Source organism: Equus quagga, chromosome 3 (genome assembly GCF_021613505.1).
Source record: "Equus quagga isolate Etosha38 chromosome 3, UCLA_HA_Equagga_1.0, whole genome shotgun sequence".
In the NCBI taxonomy this organism is placed as follows: domain Eukaryota; kingdom Metazoa; phylum Chordata; class Mammalia; order Perissodactyla; family Equidae; genus Equus; species Equus quagga.
In genome coordinates, this window is record NC_060269.1 from 64,181,183 (window position 1) to 64,203,210 (window position 22,028).

At 49.2% G+C, this 22,028-nt stretch overlaps 1 protein-coding gene across 4 annotated transcripts in view; it reads right to left on the reverse strand.

Moving 5' to 3' along the window:
* Positions 1-22,022, reverse strand: part of SCARA3 (scavenger receptor class A member 3) — a 122,823-nt gene extending 100,801 nt beyond the window's left edge. For all 4 annotated transcript variants that reach the window (XR_006888058.1, XM_046657605.1, XM_046657604.1 and 1 more), the window contains exons 1-3: positions 21,852-22,022; positions 4,079-4,177; positions 2,684-2,803 (exon numbers count right to left, since the gene is read on the reverse strand). Coding sequence is in view for 3 of the 4 variants with exons in the window: in XM_046657605.1 (XP_046513561.1) it covers positions 2,684-2,803; positions 4,079-4,177; positions 21,852-21,858 (226 nt within the window). In the remaining variant the exon portion in view is untranslated. The remainder of the gene's footprint in view (positions 1-2,683; positions 2,804-4,078; positions 4,178-21,851) is intronic.
* Positions 22,023-22,028: the final 6 nt, after the last annotated feature.

Genomic DNA, 22,028 nt, shown 5'->3' on the forward strand with positions numbered 1-22,028 from the left:
TTGTTTAGCTGTTTTCCTTACTTTTCAGACTTTATTTTTTCATCCTTTCAAAATTGTGTTTTATAATGTATACTATATAGTAAAGAGTGCACATGTACAATTTATAAATAAAATAGGTATTTTTGGAGGTGTGAGCCTATCATTACATCTGTCCATCTATTTTATCTTTTTATCCATCCATCAATCCACCTAATTTTTTGATGCATTTTAAATCAATTTTTTACTAATAGGATGAGAAGTCAAAACAGTTCATAGATTACTGCTCTAGACCAGGGGTTGGCAAATAAGGGTCTGCAGGCTAAATCTGGCCCAGTGTCTGTTTCATTGGAACACACACACCCCATTAATTTACACATCATCTCTGGATGCTTTGGCTCTACAATGGCAGAATTTGGTTGTGACAAAGACCATATGTGCCCCACAAATCCTAAAATATTTACTATCTAGCCCTTGACAGAAAAAGTTTGCAAACCCTGCTCTAGTTACAGGCTCCACAAAGACAAGGCCTCTGGTTTATTAGGCAGTTTATGCCCAGTGTCTAGTACAGTCTTGGCCTATAGCATGCATGAAAAATACCACTCGAGTAAATGAATGCAGTGGGTTTTCCTTGTCTGTTGAGAGGAAGACTGACTTTGCCCAGCCCTCTGGACTTTGGCCACAGTCCTTATTGTAAAGCATTGACTAGGACCATTCGGATAGCTTACACATCTCTAGTCATGCATTCAACAAGCATTACTTAGCAGCTACCAACCAGGCTTGGATGGTGCCAGCACTGTGCCAGGGACTTGAGATACTCGGGCTGGTGGTGAAAACAAAAAAGAAAACCCTGACGTTCTCCCTCATTTCCCAAACACACTCCTCACCCCTAATTCTTATGATCCTCTGCCCATTCACTCTGGATGTTGGGGCAAGTCACTGCACCTTTCTCGTGGGTGGAACGGGGCCAGCCTGCCATTTTGGGGCTTGCTGAGACGATTTGTGGATATCATGTATGACGGTGCCTGTGCTTGGTGGGACAACTGTTCATACCCTCTGAGGGGTTTCGGTACATACGCTCTTCTCTGGGCTCACGTTTGTGGCTCCTGGGGCTTTATTAATGGTCCCATGGGTGCTGGGAGTGTGGCCCTGAAAGGGCTGACCAGGAACCTTTGGAAGTTCTCCAGGGGCCAGTTTGCAGCCGCCCGGTGGTAGGGCCGCAGCTCCTCCCCCCCTCCCCCCGGCTCAGGATTTGGGCCACTTTCTGAGAGGCCAAGCCCTGGGAATTGATTTAGCCCGGAGAGGTGGAGCTGAACGGGGGTGAGGGGCATGGAAGGTTCTTGAAGTCGGTGGTCCTCAAACCTGGCTGAACATTGGAGTCACCTGAGGAGGTTTCATAGCCAGTTAAGGCCTGGGTCCCACCCAGTGATTTGATTTCACTCATCTGGAGTGGTATTTTTAAATGCTCTCCAAGGGATTCCAATGTGCAGACAAGACTGAGAACTGCTCCCTGTGATGGTGAATTAACAGACTCATCTCTGTTCCCACTACCTGGCACACAGTAGGTGTTTGGTTTGTGTTGGATTAATTAATGCCTTCGGGATTACTGGAAGTTGATTAGAGCGTCTATTCAAATTTAATATGCTGGCCTCTTGCCTTCAAGCCAAGGAAGCCAGTTACTGAATATCTCTAACCAGGGCCTGGACCAGGGTACCCCGTTACCCACCCCGCCTCCCTTAGGGAAGTGCACACTCTCGGGTCAGGTAGTTCGAGTGCAGGGTCGGCACCTGGCATGAGGCACCATGCATACCTGCTTGTCTCGCCCTAGTCCCGGCCTTGTCTCTAATTTCCAGTCCATGGAACAAACAAACCTGCTCGCTTCCCTTAGTAAAGAAGTCTGAATTTTCAAAATCTGAAGCTAGGAGTGGAAGGGGATTGCAGTGAGAAGCCATCAAATTTGTTTTGTCAGTTGACCATAAACTGTCAGCACCCAGAAGGCAGAAGTTACCTGAATCCGGCTGTGCGCCCTCACCTGGGTCAGCCACCATAGTCATGCAAACCATGATGTGTTCGCGACCCACCAACTTGAGATCCCCTGCAGGACTCCCCTGCAGCACTCCCCTGCAGGACTCTGGTTGAGTAGGTCTGGGGGAGACCCAGGAATTTGCATCATAACAAATCCCGGGGGTGATCTTGATGCAGGCCGGGCATCTAAACTCACTTTGAGAAACACTCACGAAGACCATGGAAGGGGCTTAGAAGTGGCCCGACCCAGTGATCTCAACCTGGATATACAACAGAATCATCTGGAGAGCTTAAAAATACTGAATTAATTCCATTATCTGGGGTGGGGCCCTGGCATCAGTATTTTTTAAAGCTCCCAGTTGATTCTAACACGGAGCTGAAACTGAGAACCACTGATCTGGTCCTATCCTCTCATTTCACCAATAGGAAAACAGAGGTCCTGAGAGGGGAAGCGCCTTGCTCAAGGCCACACAGCTAAGTATTGACCAGAAATTAGGAGCCGGTCTTCGCAGTTTGAATCAGGTATTAGATTCCCTGGTCAGTAAGATGCTGTCCTGGGCCCTGAGCCACAGAGATCTGCATTTGTAGAGCGTTTTGGTGCCAACCCCTGATCAGAAGCTGCCCTGCAGCCCGCGATAGGGGAGCCCTGGACTAGCTGGAGGCTGCTGGGAGCGGCACTCACCCAGAGAGGCCAGCACGGCCACGGCCACCAGGAGCAGGGCCAGGAAGAGGTAAAGGATCCGCACGGACGTGTGCAGAGACAGGTTCCTCTGGCAGCGGCTGCAGCGGGGACCCGGCCGGCCTGTGGGGGACAGAAGGAGAGCAGTGGCTTAGGCCAGTGGCTGAGGCTGCAGCTGAAGGATCAGGTTCATGCTCTTGCTCCGACCTGTCTCATTACATTTCAAACCAGCCTCAGAAAGGGAGTTGTTCTCCATCCATCTCTACCCATCCCACTGCCTTTTCTCTAGGTCCTAGAGCTTTTAGGAAGTGAAGAGACCAGAGTCAGGGTCTCAAAGAACACCCCCGCCACTCCCATCACTCTCTCTATATGGCATCATCACTCAGCCCACGGTGTGGGCAAACACCCCTCTCTGATACACTGGCCTTACTGATGATCCACGACATGGGGCAGCCAGCCCTGTTACACCACTGGGTGACCAACTCATCCAGGTTTGCCTAGGGCTTTCTGGGTTTTAGACTGAAAGTCTCATGTTATGGGAACTCCTCAGGGTGGGGCAAACCAGGATGGTTGGCCAAGACTGTCTCAGTATTAAAACTGGAAGTCATACACCCTGGGAAACCCCTGAGTCCCAGGCAATCCAGATGGTTATCACCAGTCTCACAAGGTTTCAGGTAACCAGCAGTTCTCCTGGAAACCAAAAGAATGGTGCCAGTCCACCAGCTGGGCCCCTGGTATGCAGGAAGGAGGGAGCCCAGTGTTCTTGGCTATTCTGGCAGGTGGCCAATGCCCAGAGGGAATGCAGTGATAGTCCCAGAAATATGAAATTTCTAAGGCGAATTTACCTTCAGCTGCACATTATGAGTACCAGGAATGTTTAAAAATCCTGATGCCCTGTTCACACTCCAGACCAAAAGAAATCAGAATTTCTGAGGGCTGGGCTCAGGCATCCTTGGGTGATTACAATGCACAGCCCAGGTTGAGAACAGCTGCTCTAATCTATGAAACTCACTGAGAAGCCCTACTTTAACAGTTCAGGTGGCATGGGTTTCTCAGATTAACCATGCCAAGATGGGTCCTGTAGGCCTGAGAAGGATGGGCTACTTGGCTGGTGTGGGATACAAGGAAGGAGGTAGTTCTGGGGCAGCTAGAAGACAGGCCCCCAGGGAGATGGCAGAGGTCCCTGACAGGTCTCAGGAGGAGCCCCGGACACAGATGTCACTTGTGTCAAACTTTGACTTCATCTGTACTGTATAACCCAGGCCACTCTGCCCTTTCACCCTCCAGGAAGCAGTAGGGAAAGGACAGCCAGGGTTTTGAAGCCATGGAGAGAGAAAACAAGTCACCAGCCTGGGAATGGGGGTAAGGAGATCAGAAGGCAGCTGCCAGAGCCCTTACCCTCCTGTGTGCACGGGAAGGTTGGCATGTCCTCGTCGTCAGCAGCCAGCTCCTCTTCTGTAACACACAATGCATCTCCGTCGCCAGCGGCCGACCTCACTGTGATGGAGCCAGTGCCATCAGTCCCAGGGCTGGGACCCTGAGTCACACCCACCCCTCTCCAGCTGCCCCATTCATTTACAGTCCCCACACCCTGCGCCCACCCCTGCCCCTGGGTCCAAGTCAGCCCACTTGAGCTCCAGGTGACCTGATGGTAAGCAGAGAAAGGGGGACAGAGGTAAGAATCAAGAGGCTGAGGAACTGGGATGTCCTAACACCTCTGGGTAGGGAGACTGCAGGATCTCCAACAAGCTGGTAAAGATACACAGGCCAGCTCAGTCACCTACTCTATCTGCACCTTGCTCAAACTCCTTGGGGTGGACCAAGAAGAAATAAGAGCTGGTTGCTTGATCCGGCTCAGAGTCCTTCCATGCCCTGACACATGGTAACCGAAGCAGAATTGCCTTTTCCAGGGACGAGGGTGAATCTGGCCCCAGCACAGCAGCACAGTCCCCACCAAGACTCTGCATTCGGCCCAGGTGGGGGGTGCAGAGAGGAGGAAGCTGGAGGTGGGGGGTACCAAAGGTCACAGACCTTTGCCTCACACCACCTTGTCCAGGGCCTGCCAGGTGTGGAAGGGATGGTGGGAGGAGCAGGTCTCATGTCAGAAGGCTGATTTGATGCTTGTTACATGGGATCATGTACTCCCTAAATAAGACCTAAGTGATGTGGTCCCTCATTCTGAGGATTGCTCTCATCCCCCTAGACACTTCATACCTCCTCCTCCTTAAAAGACCTGGTCTTTACAAATGATGAGAAGCAAGATGCCCAAAATAGGCAGAGTGAGCTGAATCTCCAAGTGGGTGTTTGAGAAGTTAGGTGGTCTGGATTGAGCTGACCAGGGCTTTTGTGCCGAAAAGCGGGGGATGCAAGCTGATGATGACGACCAAATTGCTTGGGAGACGTCTGCTAAGGGGATTTTTTAAACTATGCAGTAAAATCCAGAGGCAATAAAAGAAAAGATCAATACATTTGACTACATGACAATAAAATAAAAACACTTGTCCCTGGCCAAAAAAAGCAAATGTCAAACTGGGAGAAAATATTCACAACACATATCACAGCTAAAGAGCTAGAATACCAAATATATAAAGAGCTCTAAAAATTGAGGAAATGAAGAATGAAAAATCCTATAGAAAAATGGGCAAAAGACCTGAACAGACAATTTTGAAAAGAGCCAATGAGAATGGCCCCTAAACAAATGAAAAGATGTTCAACTTCACTTACAAGGTAAATGCAGCTTAAAACAACACTGTGATAACATTTCTCACCCATCAGATTGGCAGGAATGCAGAGGCCTGACAGTGCACTGTGTTGGCCAGCCGTGGGGAGTGAGGTGGGAATGCAAAATGGCCCAACCCGGAGGAGGGGAATTTAATATATGCATTTGCCCTCCAACCCAGCAATCACACAATCGCAATCACACTGGAATTTATCCAGAACACATACCCCCAACAACCTGAAAATACATATGACAAGGTTATTCACTGCAGGGTTATTTGTATCTGCAAAAACTGGGAACTATCTAAATGTACATGAATGTACTCCGGTATATATACACCCATTGGGGCTCTATGCAGCTCTACAAACAAATAAGGAACTCTCTATTAACTGATATGGAGTAATTTCCAAGAGATAATAAATGAAAACGGCAAAGTGCAAATAAGCATATATAGTATACTACCTTTTTTGTAAGAAAGAAGGGAAAGTAAGAAAACATGCATACACCTGCTTATCATTGAAAGAAGAAACACAGGAAGGGTAAACCAAAAGACAATGAAGTTGTTTTCTACAAGGGATGGGGTGGAAGGAACACAAGAAGGAGTGACATTTCTCTGAGTATAATTTTTGTATAGTTTTGACTTTTGAAAACATGTTAATATTTTACATATTTAAAAAATTAAATTTTATTGATTAAAAAAACCCATCTGGAACCAGATAAATCTTGTTTGCATTTTTTTTTAAACAGATTGCTTGCATTTTGAATGACTACAATAAGCACACTGATGGGGGAAAGGAAAGAACTAATCTAAGTAGATTACGGCATGGTTTTGACTATGTAAACTCAGTCTGGGATATGACAGGATGTGACTGGGGAAGAAGTACAAACAAATCTTGAAATTTTTAAGTAATTTTATGAATTGTTGTAGCATGGGTAAAGCAATTCTCAAATTATTTTAGATGAATTCCAGATTGAGCAAGTGAGTAAATGTGTTGATGTGGTTTGGACGCGGGGTTCTCATTGTGAAAAAAGGGACACAGAGCTATGGAATGGGAGAGACAAGAGAGAAGCCCTTGGGGATGGATGGAAGTTAGAGGCATCAATATGAACCCATAACTTCTAAAATATGTATCTGTATGTATATGTTCATGTTTATGTGCATATAATGTATATATGTATCTATATTTGTAGGTATGTGTATACATATAACTTTGTTTGCTGCAAAGACACTGAAATAGCAACAAACATGCCTAGCAACCTAGGTCATAAGGAAATAGAAAGCAGCTTGAAGATGTCCCCACTGGGCAACTCTGAACAATTTGAGCATTAAAATAATTAAGCATAATAATGCAATTATGTTATTGAAAAAATAGAGATTCATGGATTCATACCAATGATAGTTAGAGAGACAGAGAGAAGAGAGGACTCCTTCTTAGAGTCGTGCTGGAGTGGGAGATCAACAGTTGCAATCATTATGGTAAAGACTGGATCAGGCAAGAACCACCAAGGGATGCTACCTCTAGGGAAAATTCTAATGAAGAACAGCATTTATACATGGTCTTACAGTATCTCCTTACAGGCTACTTATTAGTTGCAGGAGAGGAAAAAAAAAAATTCCAGTAACTACATATTAGGGAAATCAGGCAACACCTTGACCAGGTGATCAAAATTAACATCACCTCTGAGGGCCAGATGGACAAGGTGTGCTTCTAGAGGTGACAGCCTGAGCAGCATACATCACCTATGTCATTTATTGGCCAAGAATGCATAACCCCATTTGAATCACGAGGAACCATGAGAAAAACACAAAGTGAGGATCACTGTATACAAAAAAGTGGGGGGGGGAGTGTTGTATTTTTCAAAAATATCAGTCATGAACGACAATAAAGGTGAAGGAGACATGACAACTAAATGCAACCCTTAACGTTAGACTGGATCCTGTGCCGGAGGGAGAGGGAAATCTATAGAGGATATGTCGTCAACTGACAACATTGGAATATGTACGGTTGATCAGATAAAGTATTAAAGCAAATTCACGAACTTCATATCTGTACTCTGATCATATTCCGATTCTTAGGAAATCCACGCTCAAGTGTTAGAAGTAAAGGAGCATGATGTGCGTAACTTACCCTCAAGTGCTTCAGAAAAAATTACGTGTGTGTATGTATGTGCATATGCATATGTGTGTATCTATAACTAGTACTGCAGTGAAAATCCTTGTATGTCAAATGTTAAGCACATATGGGATTTTCTTAAGACAATTTCCTAACAGTGAATTCACTGGCTCAGATTGTAAGAACATTTTAACGATCTGGAACAAATGACCAATTGCTGTCTAGAAAGGGCATACAAATCACACTTCTCCCCACACAGCATGTGAATATACATCCATGCACTAGTCCCTCGCCCCATGAGTCTTATAAAGTAAATGTCTTTACGAGTTTAATGCAAAGAATAGCCATATTTTATTCTGCAAGTTTAAAAATTATTAGTGAGGGGCCGGCTCCGTGGCCGAGTGGTTAAGTTCGCGCGCTCCGCTGAGGCGGCCCAGGGTTCGGATGCTGGGCATGGACATGGCACTGCCCGTCAGGCCACGTTGAGGCGGTGTCCCACATCCCACAACTAGAAGGACCTGCAACTAAGATATACAACTGTGTACAGGGGGGGTTTGGGGAGATAAAGCAGAAAAGAAAAAGATTGGCAGCAGTTGTTCGCCCAGGTGCCAATCTTTAAAAAAAAAAAATTATTAGTGAGACTGAATATCTTAAGTGCTCACAGCCATTCCTTTCCATGAACTGTCTCCATGTAGCCTTTAGCCATTTTTCTGTTGAGCTGTTGATTTTTCTGTTCATGTGAGGTTGTTTTAAGAACATAACCTTTCATCACGTGTCTTCCAGATGTTTCAATGGATTTATTTCTGAAAATTGTTAAAGCGTTTGTGTGCGCAGCTCCAGGGCCACCATGGTGCCCTCCAGGGGGTGGGTGGGGGTGCGGAGGGGTGGAAGGCCCTTCATAACGGACCCCCGATTGAACAGTAGAGTCCTGAGGGCTGTGCGTTCAAGACTTGCTTCCAGAGGACATTTCCTTGACTGTTACCAGGTGCTAGGAAACTACAGAACCGAGACCACTGCAGTCTGATTTCTTAGATTGGACTGCCCACACGTGCGCATGGAATATAAACTGGACGCCCAGACCCACGCGAGGGCAAGCTTCCGTTGCCCAGCATAGCCCTTTCCCCTCACCTGGACTCTGGACACATCCTGTTTCCGTGTCAGCTCTCTGGCAGGGGGATTTTCCGCCCTAGCGTCTTGCCCCTCCTGGCCCTTTATTCAAGGAGACTCAAAATCTCTAACCACAGTTATGAGCGCTGACCAATCAGTAGGAAGACTGTGACCCATCAGAAAAGACTGAGGCCAAATTCCAGCCAGAATGGCTGTCCCAGTGCGACAGGGCCTGGGGGCAGCGCCTTCTAGGATCTGGGCTTTAGCCGGGGGTCTTCGGTCCACCTGCCCCACCCTCGTGTCACTCACAGCCTTGTCTCCTCCTGCACCCAAGAGTCTAGGTTCCTGACATCCAGCTTCTGTATTTGTTGACTGGTATGGTTTTAGCTCCTAATTTAATTTTTTTTGTTTAGCTTGGTCCTTGGGGATTTCCCATTTTTTTCCAACTTTACCTATGCATTTAGTAGTTTGCTTGTACTGTAGCACCTAAACTTTATAGTCGGAGAATATTACAAGCCATAACCCTAGAAGTAGAAGCTCCAAGTTTTGTTTTTCTTGTTTTCCCTTTTTAACGTGATGAAGGGCTGAGTCAGTCTTGCCCTGAGGCAATCTTCCCATGACTCTATAACCTTTACAGTCTAAAGTATCACTTTTATGGACAAAAAGACTGAGGTTCAGAGAAGCGAAGAGTGTTGCTTCGCCGCACACCGAATATGTGGTGAAGCTGAGATTTGAACTTAGCCATCTTTCCCACCATACCTACTCCCTCCTCAGAGTGACGAGCAAAGCTTCTGCCAATGCTCAGAAACCTTGCTTCTGCAACGACAAGGTGAGCGGGTAGACGCGAGGGGGTCTGGGCCCGTAACCCAGTGTGCGATGGAGCCTCAGAGGCTCTGGCGAGACCTAGAAGCAGCCTGAGTAGCACCTGCGACCTCATTTCCCGAATGCTTTGTAACCACTGTGATCAACGCCAGAGCCAGCGGCAGAGCGGGCAAGGAACGCTCGGTAAGGGAAGGCAGCCCTGATGGGCTCAGCAGGGGAGGGACGTGGGTGACCCCAAATTAAAGATGCCGCCATCGACACCTTAAGTGCCCTCTGCTTGTCCTTCAGGTCACAGCTTCTATGTTACTTCCTCAGCAGTCTTTCTTGGGCTCCCAGACTGGAGTAAGTCCCTTTTTATATATACTACAACATGCTCTGCATTTTTCCTCTGTGGAATGCAATATACCTTTAGTTATTTATTCAACAGCTCTCTTCCCCAGTGCTTAAGATCTGAAGGTGGGGACTGTGTCTGTCTTGTTCTGTGCTTTAGCCAAAGCCCCTAGCACAGTGGTTGACACAGAGAAATGCTCAACAAACACAATTTCGGATGAATCTCTGAATGATTTTGTATTATGCTTGTCGGTAGTGGGTCTATGCCTGCAAAAATCGTTTGGGAGCTTGGTCAAGAGACCAATGTCAGCACCCCCCCCTTGGAGATTCTGAGTTAATCTGGAGGGAGAGTGGAGACCTGAGATCACATCCGTTATCACATTTAATCCCTACGACTAGCCTGAGAGACACACAGGGTGAGAAATTATTGTCCCAATGTTACAGGTGAGGAAACTGAGTTTGGCGAGGAGGGGGTTGAACCAAAGTCAAAGAGCCAGCTAGTGGCAAAGCCTCCTGAATCCTGGTTAAGTTTTCCTCTCCATTGTAACAGATTCCAGGTAGCCTCTTTCTGATAGAGCTAGTGTGTTCTCGTGTGTGTGTGCGAGCCAGTGCACATTGTGTGTGTGCACCCTTTGGAGGGGGTGGGTACAGTGGCAGAAAGAAGGATGACATGGGGGGTATGACTGATCCCTTTATATGCATCCTAGGAAATCAGCCTCCTCAGCCCTGCTTTGTGACTTAGGCTGCTGCCCCATCATCAATCTGCTAACAGTTTCAGAGGATAACTGCCTGGGACGGTACCAGGATTACCATCCCTTTCCCATAAACTCACGCCTCAAGCGAGGCAGGCTAGGTTTCCGTGGTGCCTCTGTGCTATGTCTGAACAAAACCTCACCCTAACTAGCGTGCTCTCTCAGCCCCGATGATCTCAGCCGGAACCACGCTGCGGCCTGTCAGATCAACCCACCTCAGGCCCCTCGGGGAGGTATTCCTTCCATTTATTGGAGCAGAAATGCCTTCCAGGCCTTCCTGCCCGTGTTTCTCATTTCTCTCCACCCCCTGACGGTGCTTCTCGGCCCTCCCTCGTGACAGGCCTCCTCCCTGTTCTGGCTCCAGGGCCAATTTCGTCACTTCACTGTTTATAGCCTTTGCAGGGAATCTGGGAAGACTTAAATCAAGTGAGGCTGACACTGACCTTCAGCAAACACCCTCTCAAAAAGCACACAGCTTCGTCATAACTTTGCCCTACCACTGAGAGCCCCCAAATTGGCAATCACTAGCAAGCAGGAATTAATAAAGACCCTGTTCCGGTTCTTTGCGGAGCAGCCCATGGGGAGGGAAACGATGGTTGCCAGCACGGATCTCAGCTCTCTCCAGATGAGGGGGTTCACAAGTGTTTGGCCACATTCCCGTTGCTGACATCTCAGCTCCATAACTCACGGCCCTCCCCAGTCCCCAAAGAGGTCCTTCTGCTCTGTCTGATTCTCTAGACTTCCTGTTCACTAGCGCTGAGCCGTGGACCACAGGGACCCCTAATTCACCTATGTCTGGAATGCCGCAGCAACTCTCCACTGGAGCCTTGTTCATTTTAATGAGAACATAATCCAAAGCATTTGTGGGGCTTTTATAAGCCAAGCCCTTTGCAAGCACAGGCTCATTATATTCACATTACACCAAGATTGTTCCGGTCAGAGGACGGAGGAAGAAACAGACACAAAGAATTGGGGAAAGCTTGGCTTGAGGACACACACTCTGACTGATTAGAGGATGATTGATTAGACAGGAATCTGTACCCCTTCTTGCACTGGGCCACGCAGAGTTGAGAGAGACAGGAAAAGAACATTTCTCCCCCACCCCTACCACGTCTGCCTATTCCCATGCCTTCTGGGGCCATCTGTTAGGTGCACCCCCTGTCCAAAGTGTTTTCAGAGATAGGAAGGGGAAAGGAACTCAAAAGTCACAGAGCCCACCTGTCATGTTACAAAGGCTCAGAGAGTAAGTTAGTTATGGTTCCAAAACATCCAGGGATCTGAAGCAAGATCCGAACACACAGAGAATGCTTGTGGAGCTGCACATACCAGCTCAGACAGGCCGCAGAGCTGGGCTAAGCCTTTCAATCCAGGCCTGACATCTGCTTACAGGTCTGGCCTCCCAGCAGTTTATCTCCTTAAGGTCAGGAAATCTCCCCTCAGCCTCTTTCAGGACAGGGCTGACGGCGTGGTGGGTGTTCAGAAATAATGGGTTTACTGACCCTTTGAGAAGGCCTGCATTCTTAGTTAATTGTTAACTTCTGCTGTTTTAATTAAGAGCCCATCTCATTAAAAATAAAGATTAATGACTTAAAATATGGTTTAAATATGGTTTATTCTTCGTGTTCTCCATGGCTCGGGAGTGTTGGGGAGTGCTGATGCACCGAGGATGCAAAAGCCTAAAGCAGCAGACTTAAAATGAACACACAAGGAACTAATGTTTGAACAGAAAAGGAATGAACTGGGGGTGGGTACAGCAAAATTTAGGATCTGCTTCCCCTCTCTGTCTCAGAACCAAAGCAAGGGGTACGATATTCCCCTCCTAAAGCTAAAAGGCCTCTCTTGTTTTTTGGGGGGAGGGTTATTTTGTTCTACTGGTGCCCCAGTTAACTACCTCAGAATACCACCAGCGTTGTTATGGCCCTCTAAACTAAGGCCCTGCTCCTTCCCTGTGTCACACATAAATTACCCATAAGATTGAGGACTTGGACATGCTGAAAATTGAGGGGCACTTGCGAGTCAAACATTATGGGTTGCCAGGCAACTGGAATGGTCAGAGAAGCCACCATATTGTAGGCCATGTGTCTGAAGAGACACTGTTTCCAGGAGGACAGAAATAGCCTCTGTTGCCTTCTCTCGCTCTCTCTCTCTATTTTCTTCCTTTTTTCATTTTGCTGGTTCCAGGATAACACCTATTATAGGCTTGGGAGAGGACACTGGAGAAGCTATGGTAATGCCTGGACCTGGAAGTCTTCGGGTAACCCCCTCTCCCGGGACAAGCTTGGGGCAGCATGCTGCTCTGGGACCCCATGAGTCAGCCTCTGCTTCCCCTGTTCCAGTGGCCCCGAGGGATTGGAGCTGTCAGGAAGGGGCATCCCAGTCCCTGTAATAAAGAAGCCAGGCCCACAAATGACCTTCCAAAGGCACGGCCAGGGCCCATTTTTCATCTAGGGATCTCTAGGCAAATTGCAGGCAGTGTGCTTAAAAAAAAAATCAAACAGCCTTCGAAGGCCAGCGTTGCAAGCTCAGACTCATAAAGCAGTGGCAACCACTGGAGATTTGAAAGAGCCTCTGTTCTTCTCATACCTAAGGTCATCGCATCCAACTCAAACATCAGGGCAGCCACAAGAGGAACTCCTTTTTTTTTTTTTTAAAGTCTCTGCTCCCACAGAGCCACGTAGAAAGTTCGATTGAAGGTGCGTGTGTTGGCACATCACTAGTCGTGACTGCTGACTCTGTTGGGGCCGAGCTTGGTTCACTTCTCCCTCTGGAGGTGGAAAATAGCTGGGACCTGTTAACCAATTGCTAACTCAACTGTGGTCGCCGACTTCAGCTTGCTTTCGGTTGACCAAAAATGTGGAGCTAATGAACTCTTTCGCCTTTCCAGGACTGCAATCTTCCATCAGAGTCAGCAAGGGGGAGAGATTCGAGGAATAGAATAAGAGGTCTTTCTTTGGGAACTTCAAGGAACATATTTTGATGATTATCTTCTACGGAGTTCACAGAGTGGGTTTTCAAAACAGCCAATTGGGTCAGTAAAAATAAAGATTTCAGAGTCTTTTCAGAAGCCAATGCTATATTTAAAGTTGCAGAATAGCTATAGTTTAAGGTTGGAGAATGCTATAATTACGGTTGCAAAATTGTTTTCATTAGAACCCCTCTACCATTACCCCTCCCCACAGGCTTCCTGTGCGGAGGCGTCTGTATCCAGATGGGACCCAGTCTGCCCTCTCTGCTCTAATGAATCTATCTGGTCCTTCCCTTTCAGACTTTTCTGCTCAACAAGCTGTCACGATCTGCTTCCCTGTAACGCTCAGCTCCTTTCTGCTCCTTCATTCCTCAAATGAAGGAAAACCTGTGTTTCTGGTAAGCACAGAGGTTGTGGGCAAACTCCCCTTTTATCCTAAGCCCCCTTTATCCTAAATGACTTTTCTCCCCTTTCTGCCCTCAGTGTTTCTAACTGGGGTGCTCTTGGCTTTTCGGTGGCACAATTCTTCCTTAGACAGGATTTCCCCACACCGCACAGACATTCGGCATTCTGGCCCACTAAATGCCAGGAGCGATCCCTGGTCATCGTGATGACTCCAGATGCCCGCTCCATTTCTAAATACCCCTTCAAGGGGCGGGATAGCCTCCAGGTAAGAAGAGAACCCAGGCTGTTCACTCAATACCACAGACCCCAACCCTCCCTCACCACATGCACACTGGTTTCCTCTGCGTAGATAGCAACTCCTCCACTCCCCAGGACCCCAAAAATCCAGTGGGATAGGAGAAATGTGAATCACTAGTTTCTTGACCTCAATGGTCACCTCTGGGCCTTCAAACCTCACACTCTCTCTGCTTCTCACCACTTGAGGTCCATGCTCTCTCTCACATGGGGACTTCCCATCCCTTCTCTGAGCTTCATGTGCAAAAATGGTGGGAATATCATCTACTTCACAGAGCTGCTGTGGAAATTCAATAAGACAATATATACAAAGTACTTGGCACATAGTAAATATCTGAAAAATGGTAGTACCGGTAATTTTTATCAGGATTATTTTTCTATCCTACTTGAATTGTCACTTATCTCCCTTTCCCAATGCCCGTCACTCTCAGGAGCAATTCCCAACTTTCAAGAAATCCATTTTTCAAAACGTGTCTTACGGAACGCTGGTTTCAAAATACTCTTTCGTGAAGAAAGGTTCTTTGATCAAGTAAGTCTGGAAAATGCTGCATACTCTATCCCATTTTGGAGACTCAACATTAACATACTAAAAACTTTGAAAAGTCCTGCAAAGAAACAGGCCCATTTCAAACTGTATTATAATTCTGTTTCTCAAATTTATTTGACCATAGAACTTCCTGCCATTCTTGAAAAAAAAAAAACCATGGGACTGGTTGGTATTCAGAGGTGCAGCTACCTCAGGGAACACTGTTCTGGGTAAGCACCTTACTCGGATTAGATTGTTTCCTTACCCTGTCTTCTGCCATCAGCTTTAACGGAGGCAGCATTTATGTTGAAAGCCTGCTGGTCCTCCATACCTCAGGGCTCCCTGGCCTGGAATCTATAGGTCTCATCCGCACGTTGGTCGTTGGTCGAAGCTCAGCCTGCCCACCCTCTGGAGTGCAAAGCCTACTGCTGTTCCCTCTGTGTGATAAGCTCCTTTTTTATACCCTCTCACTGTCCTTCCTAAGCCCCACTGCACTAAGCCTTTACGCTCCCTACTTCACCCAGGCCATCAGCTACTCTGAACTCCCAGATCAGCCTAGCCCCAGGGTCAGGTGCGAACCCAGTTCGGTAGAAGCCCAGCAGAGAGAGGGGTGGATTTGGCCCAGTCGAGTCCTGCCATCTGGATCCTCACTCACTACTCCTCTTCTCAGCCCATCTCATTCTCCAAAGATGAGAAGATCAAAACCATTAGGTTTAAGCTCCCCACCTTCCCCCTAACTCCCTCAAGGTCCCTACGCCTTAAATCTTAAATCCAGTGTAGGCGAGGGCATGTGGAAAGGGGCCTTCTTGTGCATCTGGAGCGCAGTCTGGCACTCTGCTTCCAAACTCCAAGTGAGCATGCCTTTTGACCCAGCAATCTCCTTTCTGGGAATTTTTTTCTAAGGGGATACTTATACAACTAGGAAAGATGGATGTGCAAAGATTATCACTGCGTGCTATGATAAACTTCAGGAAAAATGTTAAGTAACTCGAATGCCCATTGATAAGGGGTTGGTTAAATAAATTATTGTAAAGTTGTACTGTGGAGTATTATGCAACCATTTTAAAGATAAGGCAGATCTATATTTATTGTCCAGGGAAGATATCTACATTCTATTGTTGAATTTTAAAAATACATATACAGAATAACATGGATAGTATAATCTTACCTATGTGAAAAAAATTTGTGTGCAAATAGACACAGAAAGATTTTCGGAAGAATGGTCATTCAAATCTTGTCAATTATCTCTGAGGGACAGGAGTTCATGTGAGTGCTATTTCTTTCCTTTTCTCAATTTTTCATAAAGAGTCTGTATCATAAGAAGATTAAATGCAACCAGTAATGCAAAATGTGTGTCTCTATGTGTCATTTCTCCCTTTCCTCGGTTCCCCATGAAGAGAGCCCGTCTTCTTTCCCTGGCAAAGCTCAGCCACTCCTGCCTCCTTCATCACTGTGCCCCCAGTTCCCCTTCTCTTCTTTCCTTCTTCCTTCACAGGAGCAGAGGCCAGCCCCACCTGCAAGAACTCTTCCTGCCTGGCCCTGCTTCTTACTTTGACTACCTAGTTCCCTTTTTCTGAAACGTCTCTAATGTGAGGCCTCCCTGCACCTTTGCATCCAATCTACCCATTCCCCTCGCAGCCGTGCAGCCTGGCTCCCTCCAAATCAAATAATCCTGTGCTAACCCTGTCGCTCAACAGTCAACATTGTTGACCATTTCCTCCTTCTTGGAACTTTCTCCTCTTGATTTGCATGACATTACTGTCACAGTTCCCTGCCCGTGTCCCTGACCACTCCTTTTGGCTCCTTCACAAGCTCATTTTCTCCCTCGCATTCTCTAAAAATAGAGATTTCCCAACGTCTCCAGGGAGAAGCAGCAGCCAGGTCATCTCCTGACAACCCCTTCCAGGGCCTCTCCAATGTCAGCAGGACACAAGTGGAAGTCCTTAGCACGGCACTCAAGGCCTCCTGGTCTTGTGGCTCCTTGCCTCTCTTGGCCAACTCTTAACTCCAGGCCAATCTCTCTGCCCATCACCCCAAAGCACATGCACCCAAGGACACAATGCCCAGCTTCCACTGTCCCTGGAATGACCCCATCTAAATCTTGCTCACCCTTCAACTCCTCCCTAAAGTCTCTCCCAACAGCCCCAATTTGAAATGCTCTCCTTCTCTCCGGGGATTCCTTCCAAATCTACTGTATATACCACTCATTTGTTCTTCTGTGTCATCTCCCTTGATTATCTGGTTTTCTTGTTAAGTGTGCATGTCTTGTCTCTGCCTGAGGGCAGGAACCATCCTTGCTTACCTTCAAACCAGCATGCCTCCTCCTGAAAAGCAGGTACTGGATACATGCTTGCTGACCGAAAAGTGGGGGGCGACATCCCAGAATAACCAATATTTTAGCTTGGGTTCAGGTGGATGTGAAGGTATCTCATCTGAGCCCTGAAGGGTGTCTGTGGGTCTCCATCTAGAGATGGTCAGGACACTGTCAGAAATATGGCTCCTGAGCTCAGAGGAATAAATCTGGCCTCATCAGCCTATCCCATGTGTCAAATCTACAAGGCTGGGTGAGGCTGTTCAAGGAATGGGCGCCCAGTAAGAACCAAGGAGTCCACAGCTGAAACCACACACTAGTCCAGAAGGAGAGCAGCAAAGGAGGAGAGACAGGGAAAGAACCAATACCATCCCAAACCGCTTCTTTGGGACCTCTCTTATGACACTTACCACTTTAAGTCTTTTTGAATGATTTGGGCACAAATCTTATAGGTCCTAGCAAAGGGTAAGCTCCTGGGAGAAAGGACAGTGCCTGAGCTCTTCTCGGCCTCTTTCTCAGACCTTAGACATACATAGACATACAAGTCCTGGCACCTGGCAGTTGGTCAACAAACGTTTGTTAAACCGAAGCATGAATCTTCACTGAATGCCTGCATTTGGTTCTGAGATACCAGGGTGAGATTCTTGTCTTTAAGGATCTTACCCCTGTGGGGGGACTCAGATACACCCACTGCACAGATGCAGTAGGCACCTCCTAAGTGCCAGACACTGTGCGGGAGTGAGACAAGAAAAAGGCAGAGAAATGGGTCCCCATGCTCGTGAAACTCACATTCTGATACCAACATGTGGGCTTTACAGTCTTATTCTGAGGGTAAGATTATATATATATGGGGACAGATAGATAGACATTGACAGATACATAGATGAATAGATATGAATATATATACCCTCACAGAAGGAAAAACAATAGAGTAGAATGTTAGCGCTGAAAAGAACCTCAAAGATCCTCCAGTCTACATGCAGATGAGAAGACTGAGGGCCAGGAAGTATCAATGACTTCACCATAGTTATAAAGCTGATCTGTGACAGGGCTGGGCCTAACCTTGGGTGTCAGTGCTCACAACACATACATACACACACACACACGCTAAATTAAGCATAACAAACACGGGCAGTGCCTCTGTGAGTGGTGCAGTCCATCACGCCACTGCACTCTCCAATTCTAACAGCACAGCTGCCTGTCCTTCACGGAAACTGCCAAGCTATTCGCCATCTATTGAGAAGCACAATTCTTTTTCCTCTCTCTCAAATTAGCTTTAGGATGTGCATCTTCAGTTATTAAAATTACCCCAGCTGGATGGCAAGGTGACCAATGTGTGTGTGTGCGTGCGTGTGTGTGTGTGTGTGTCTGAGTGTTGGGAGCTGATCTCCAAGACCTGAGCCCCTGGGGCCCCCCGGGGACCCCCGCTTTGGGCTCTTAGTGGCTCTTTGCACCTTTGCCATGTCGGCTCCTTTACTTCTGGTCTCAGGCTCCTTCCAGCGCCCCAAGGTCTGGGGAGGAAGGTCAGGCTTTCAAAGTGGACCAAGTGCCCACTCATGAGTGGATATAATCTCCCTCCACCAGCTGTGGGAAGCAGATTTTTCTGGGATCACACTGCTGTATTCCGCAGCCCCTCCTCTCCCTGCCCACTCTTTGCCCACGGGGTATGGGCACTGCTGTCTGATTTTGTGGGGAGGGGTTGTTCCTCCCACATTGGGGAATAGCAGGGTGTGGCCCTGCCCTGTCGGTGGCAGCTGAGGATAAGCCTCCAGGGGCAAAGAGCAGCCCATGCGGCAGGCCTGTTTCCAAACATCTCTCTACAGAGCCTCTTCCGCTCCCCAAGAGGTACTCAGACCCAGAGCTCCTGGGCTGAGTCACAGAGCCTCAGAGTAGGATGGGCCTCAGGGACCACCCAGGAGGAGAATGAGGCCCAGAGAGGGAAACACTTTGACGGGAGCCTCATGCAGGGCCAGGACCAGAGCCCACGTCTTTGACTCTCAAATCAGTCATCTTCGCAGGGAACCAGGCTGCCTCTAGAGACGGCCTCATAAAATGGGAGGGCTCCCCCGACAGGACTCTCTCACCAGGGCTGTGCAAACAATCCCACAGGGGGCTGTTAATGGCTCAGGCAAGCCAGTGGGAAGCTCCCAGGGGGTCATGTCACCAAGGGGCTGGTGGCAGTTCTGTGCCCCCCAGGTGTGAGAGGGGCTGCACCTGCATCAACAGATTGCATCAATAGATTTGGCTGCCTGGGAGGCCTGGCTGGCCAGCCAGTGGTGGGCGGGCAGGAGGGGCTTTGGGGTGGAAACAGCTTGGCTGGCAGAGCAGGCCCTGGCGCCTGGCCACTGGTGGCAGTGCTCCTCAGCAAACGTGTTTTCTTGTTTAAGTGCCATGCGTCCCCACCAACGCCCCTCTCTCCCACCAAACATAACATCACCTGATGTTTTGCTTTGAGTGGGGATGGTGAATCTTTGCCAACAGATGTAATTCTCAGATTGGTGGGCCCTTTGGAGGGGCCTTTGAAGCCAGCATCCCCCCAGGGAAGGGGCCGCCCTGCTCTGCTGGGCACTTTACTTTTTCCATGTGAGTGCAAAAAATCCCAATTCTTCACACTCCACAGATCCCAAAGGCCAAATATTTGCTGTCTGCCCTGCCTTTTCCATCCCAGGTAGAGGCGGCGGCTCTTCCTGGCTCCTGGGGAGGACTGGGAAGACCCTGCAGGGGGGTGCGCTGGGAATCAACCCTCGCCTTCTCCCGCATCTCTGCAGCCTGGCCGCTGGGATGTTCTTGGAGATCACGGGAGGGCTTCCTGGAGACTTGGAAAAGCACGTGAGTGCTGCCCTGAAGGCCCCAGCGGGCAGGAATTAGGCCCCACATCGTGGTGAGGCTGTTGGTTGAGAGCAGGGAAAAGGAGGTGAGAGGGACGGGTCTCAGGATTCTTTCTGGGAGCCCACAGCCTCCCAGCCAGCAGGCCAGGAGGACCCTGGGACCTGATGACGTGTTTCAGCCCATCCTCCTCAGGAACCTCCTCCAAATACTCCTTCACACCAGCTCTCTTCTCCTCCACTCAGGAGTGGAATGCCCTCACTGAGTTTCAGAGAGGAAGGTCGTGTGTTCCCGTCTCCCTCCTCCTCGGGAGCTGGATGTTTCCTCCGTTTCAGAGGTTCAGCCCTGCCTGTCTTTCCCTCACTGTACTTTCTCTAACAGTGTTTGTCTGGAATGTCAGTGGAGACAAACCACTCTGAGAATGTGCAGCATCTTACCATCATCATTAAGGTCCTGAGCAGCAGGGGCCCCAAGCCTGTGGTGGGATGTGGTCTAAGACCTTTCCGGAGGCTTCTCGGTGATGACCTGCCCTAGGCTGGCTGACTGGGAAGGGTACTGCTCCATGGATGTGGTAGCTGAGAGCAGAAGCTTCACGGGTGAGGATCCTCTCTGCTGCCAAGGGAACTCTCTGGGCTTGATTATAACTTGCTTGCTTCATCCCAGACAGCCCGAGAGATGATAAGGCCATCAGGAAGCACAGACAGAGGGGCCGGAGGCCAGAGGGAAGGAAGGGACAGAGATGCCGGGGTATACTAGCAGGCGCCCTGGCCTGGAAGTCAGCAGCCCTGGGCTCTAGCTCCCCTGACTAGCTGTGACTCTTAGGCAAGTCCTTTCTTCTGTCCGTAGGACCAGCAGCATAATTTGCGGGGCCCAGTGCAAAATGAAGTGCAGGGGTCCCTTGTTAAAAAATTATTAAGAATTTCACATCAGCGACAGCAGAGCATTAAACCTAGTGAGAGGCCTTCCAGGCGCCGGCCCTGTGAGAATACACAGGTCGCATACCCATGAAGCCGGTCCTACCTCTTGGGGCCTCAGTTTCCTCAACTACACAATGTGGAGGCTGTATTCAATCAGAGGGGTGTCCGTGGAGCCCCTTCCTCATAGGAACCCTCAGCCCAGTACATGTCAAAGAGACAAACAGAGCTGCTTCCCCGCTGCCTGAGAGCAGAGTTTAGAGCCCTGCCGGCAACGTCGAAGGTCCTTTCCAGCTTCCGCATTCAACCGGGGAGGTTCTCCCTCTCCGGAGCACAAGCATCCGCCCCGGGGCTGTGGAAGGATTGTTGAAGAGGCAGGGGATGGCACTGAAAACCTCAAAGGCTGGTTGTCCCACGGGATGACTCCAAGGCCTGCTTCTCCCACCGCCTGAATCCATCGTGAAGACCGGCCTGCTCAGGAAAGCCAGGCCCGGGGATGAGCACCTGGACCAAGTCTTCTTCCCACCCCAAGAACCGCTGCAAGGGCCGCTGTGGGGATGACCCACTGCCCTGGGCAGAGCTCAGGCCTGGACCACTGGTCTCCCCAGCCGATGGTGTAGGAGGTCAGAGGGCGAGTCAGCCAGGGTTCAGAGGTTGGGAAGGGCAGGCCTGGGCTGAGGCCTCCACACGGGGGTCTCTCCTGAGGAAGAGGCCGAAGCTCCTGGAGGAGAATCCTGGGCCGGCGCCGGGCAGAAAGCTAGGTGGGGCTGCGGGAGCCCTGGAGACGGCTCCCTAGCTAAAGGGATCAGAAACTTCTCTAGGATTTAAAATTTAAAATTCATTGCTCTGGATAGAGCGATGAGCAGTGAGGACAGGACCGTGAAGGAGAGTGCGCGCGAACTTTCTCCATCCTCCTCCTCTCCCCTTCCCTTGACTTCGTGCTCCCTCCTGGCCTCCGGATCCGTCCCGCTGAAGGATCCGAAAGGCAGGAAGAAGACCCTGAACTCCTTCCCGGAGGGCCCCTCCCTCCTCAGCCCCCACCGCGACCCGGGCACATCTCGCCTCGAGCTCCCGCGCGGGGCTTACCTTTCATGGTCCCCGCGGCCGGGCCCCGGGAGGCCCCCGAAGGCGGCTGGAGCCGCGGCGCGCCGGGCGCAGCCGGAGGTCCTCGGCGGGAGAGGGGCTGCGGCCGGGGGCATGCCGGGCGCCGCGGGGCCGGCGCGCCGAGGGGTCCGCGGCCGCAGCCTGGGCCGCCCGCCGGGC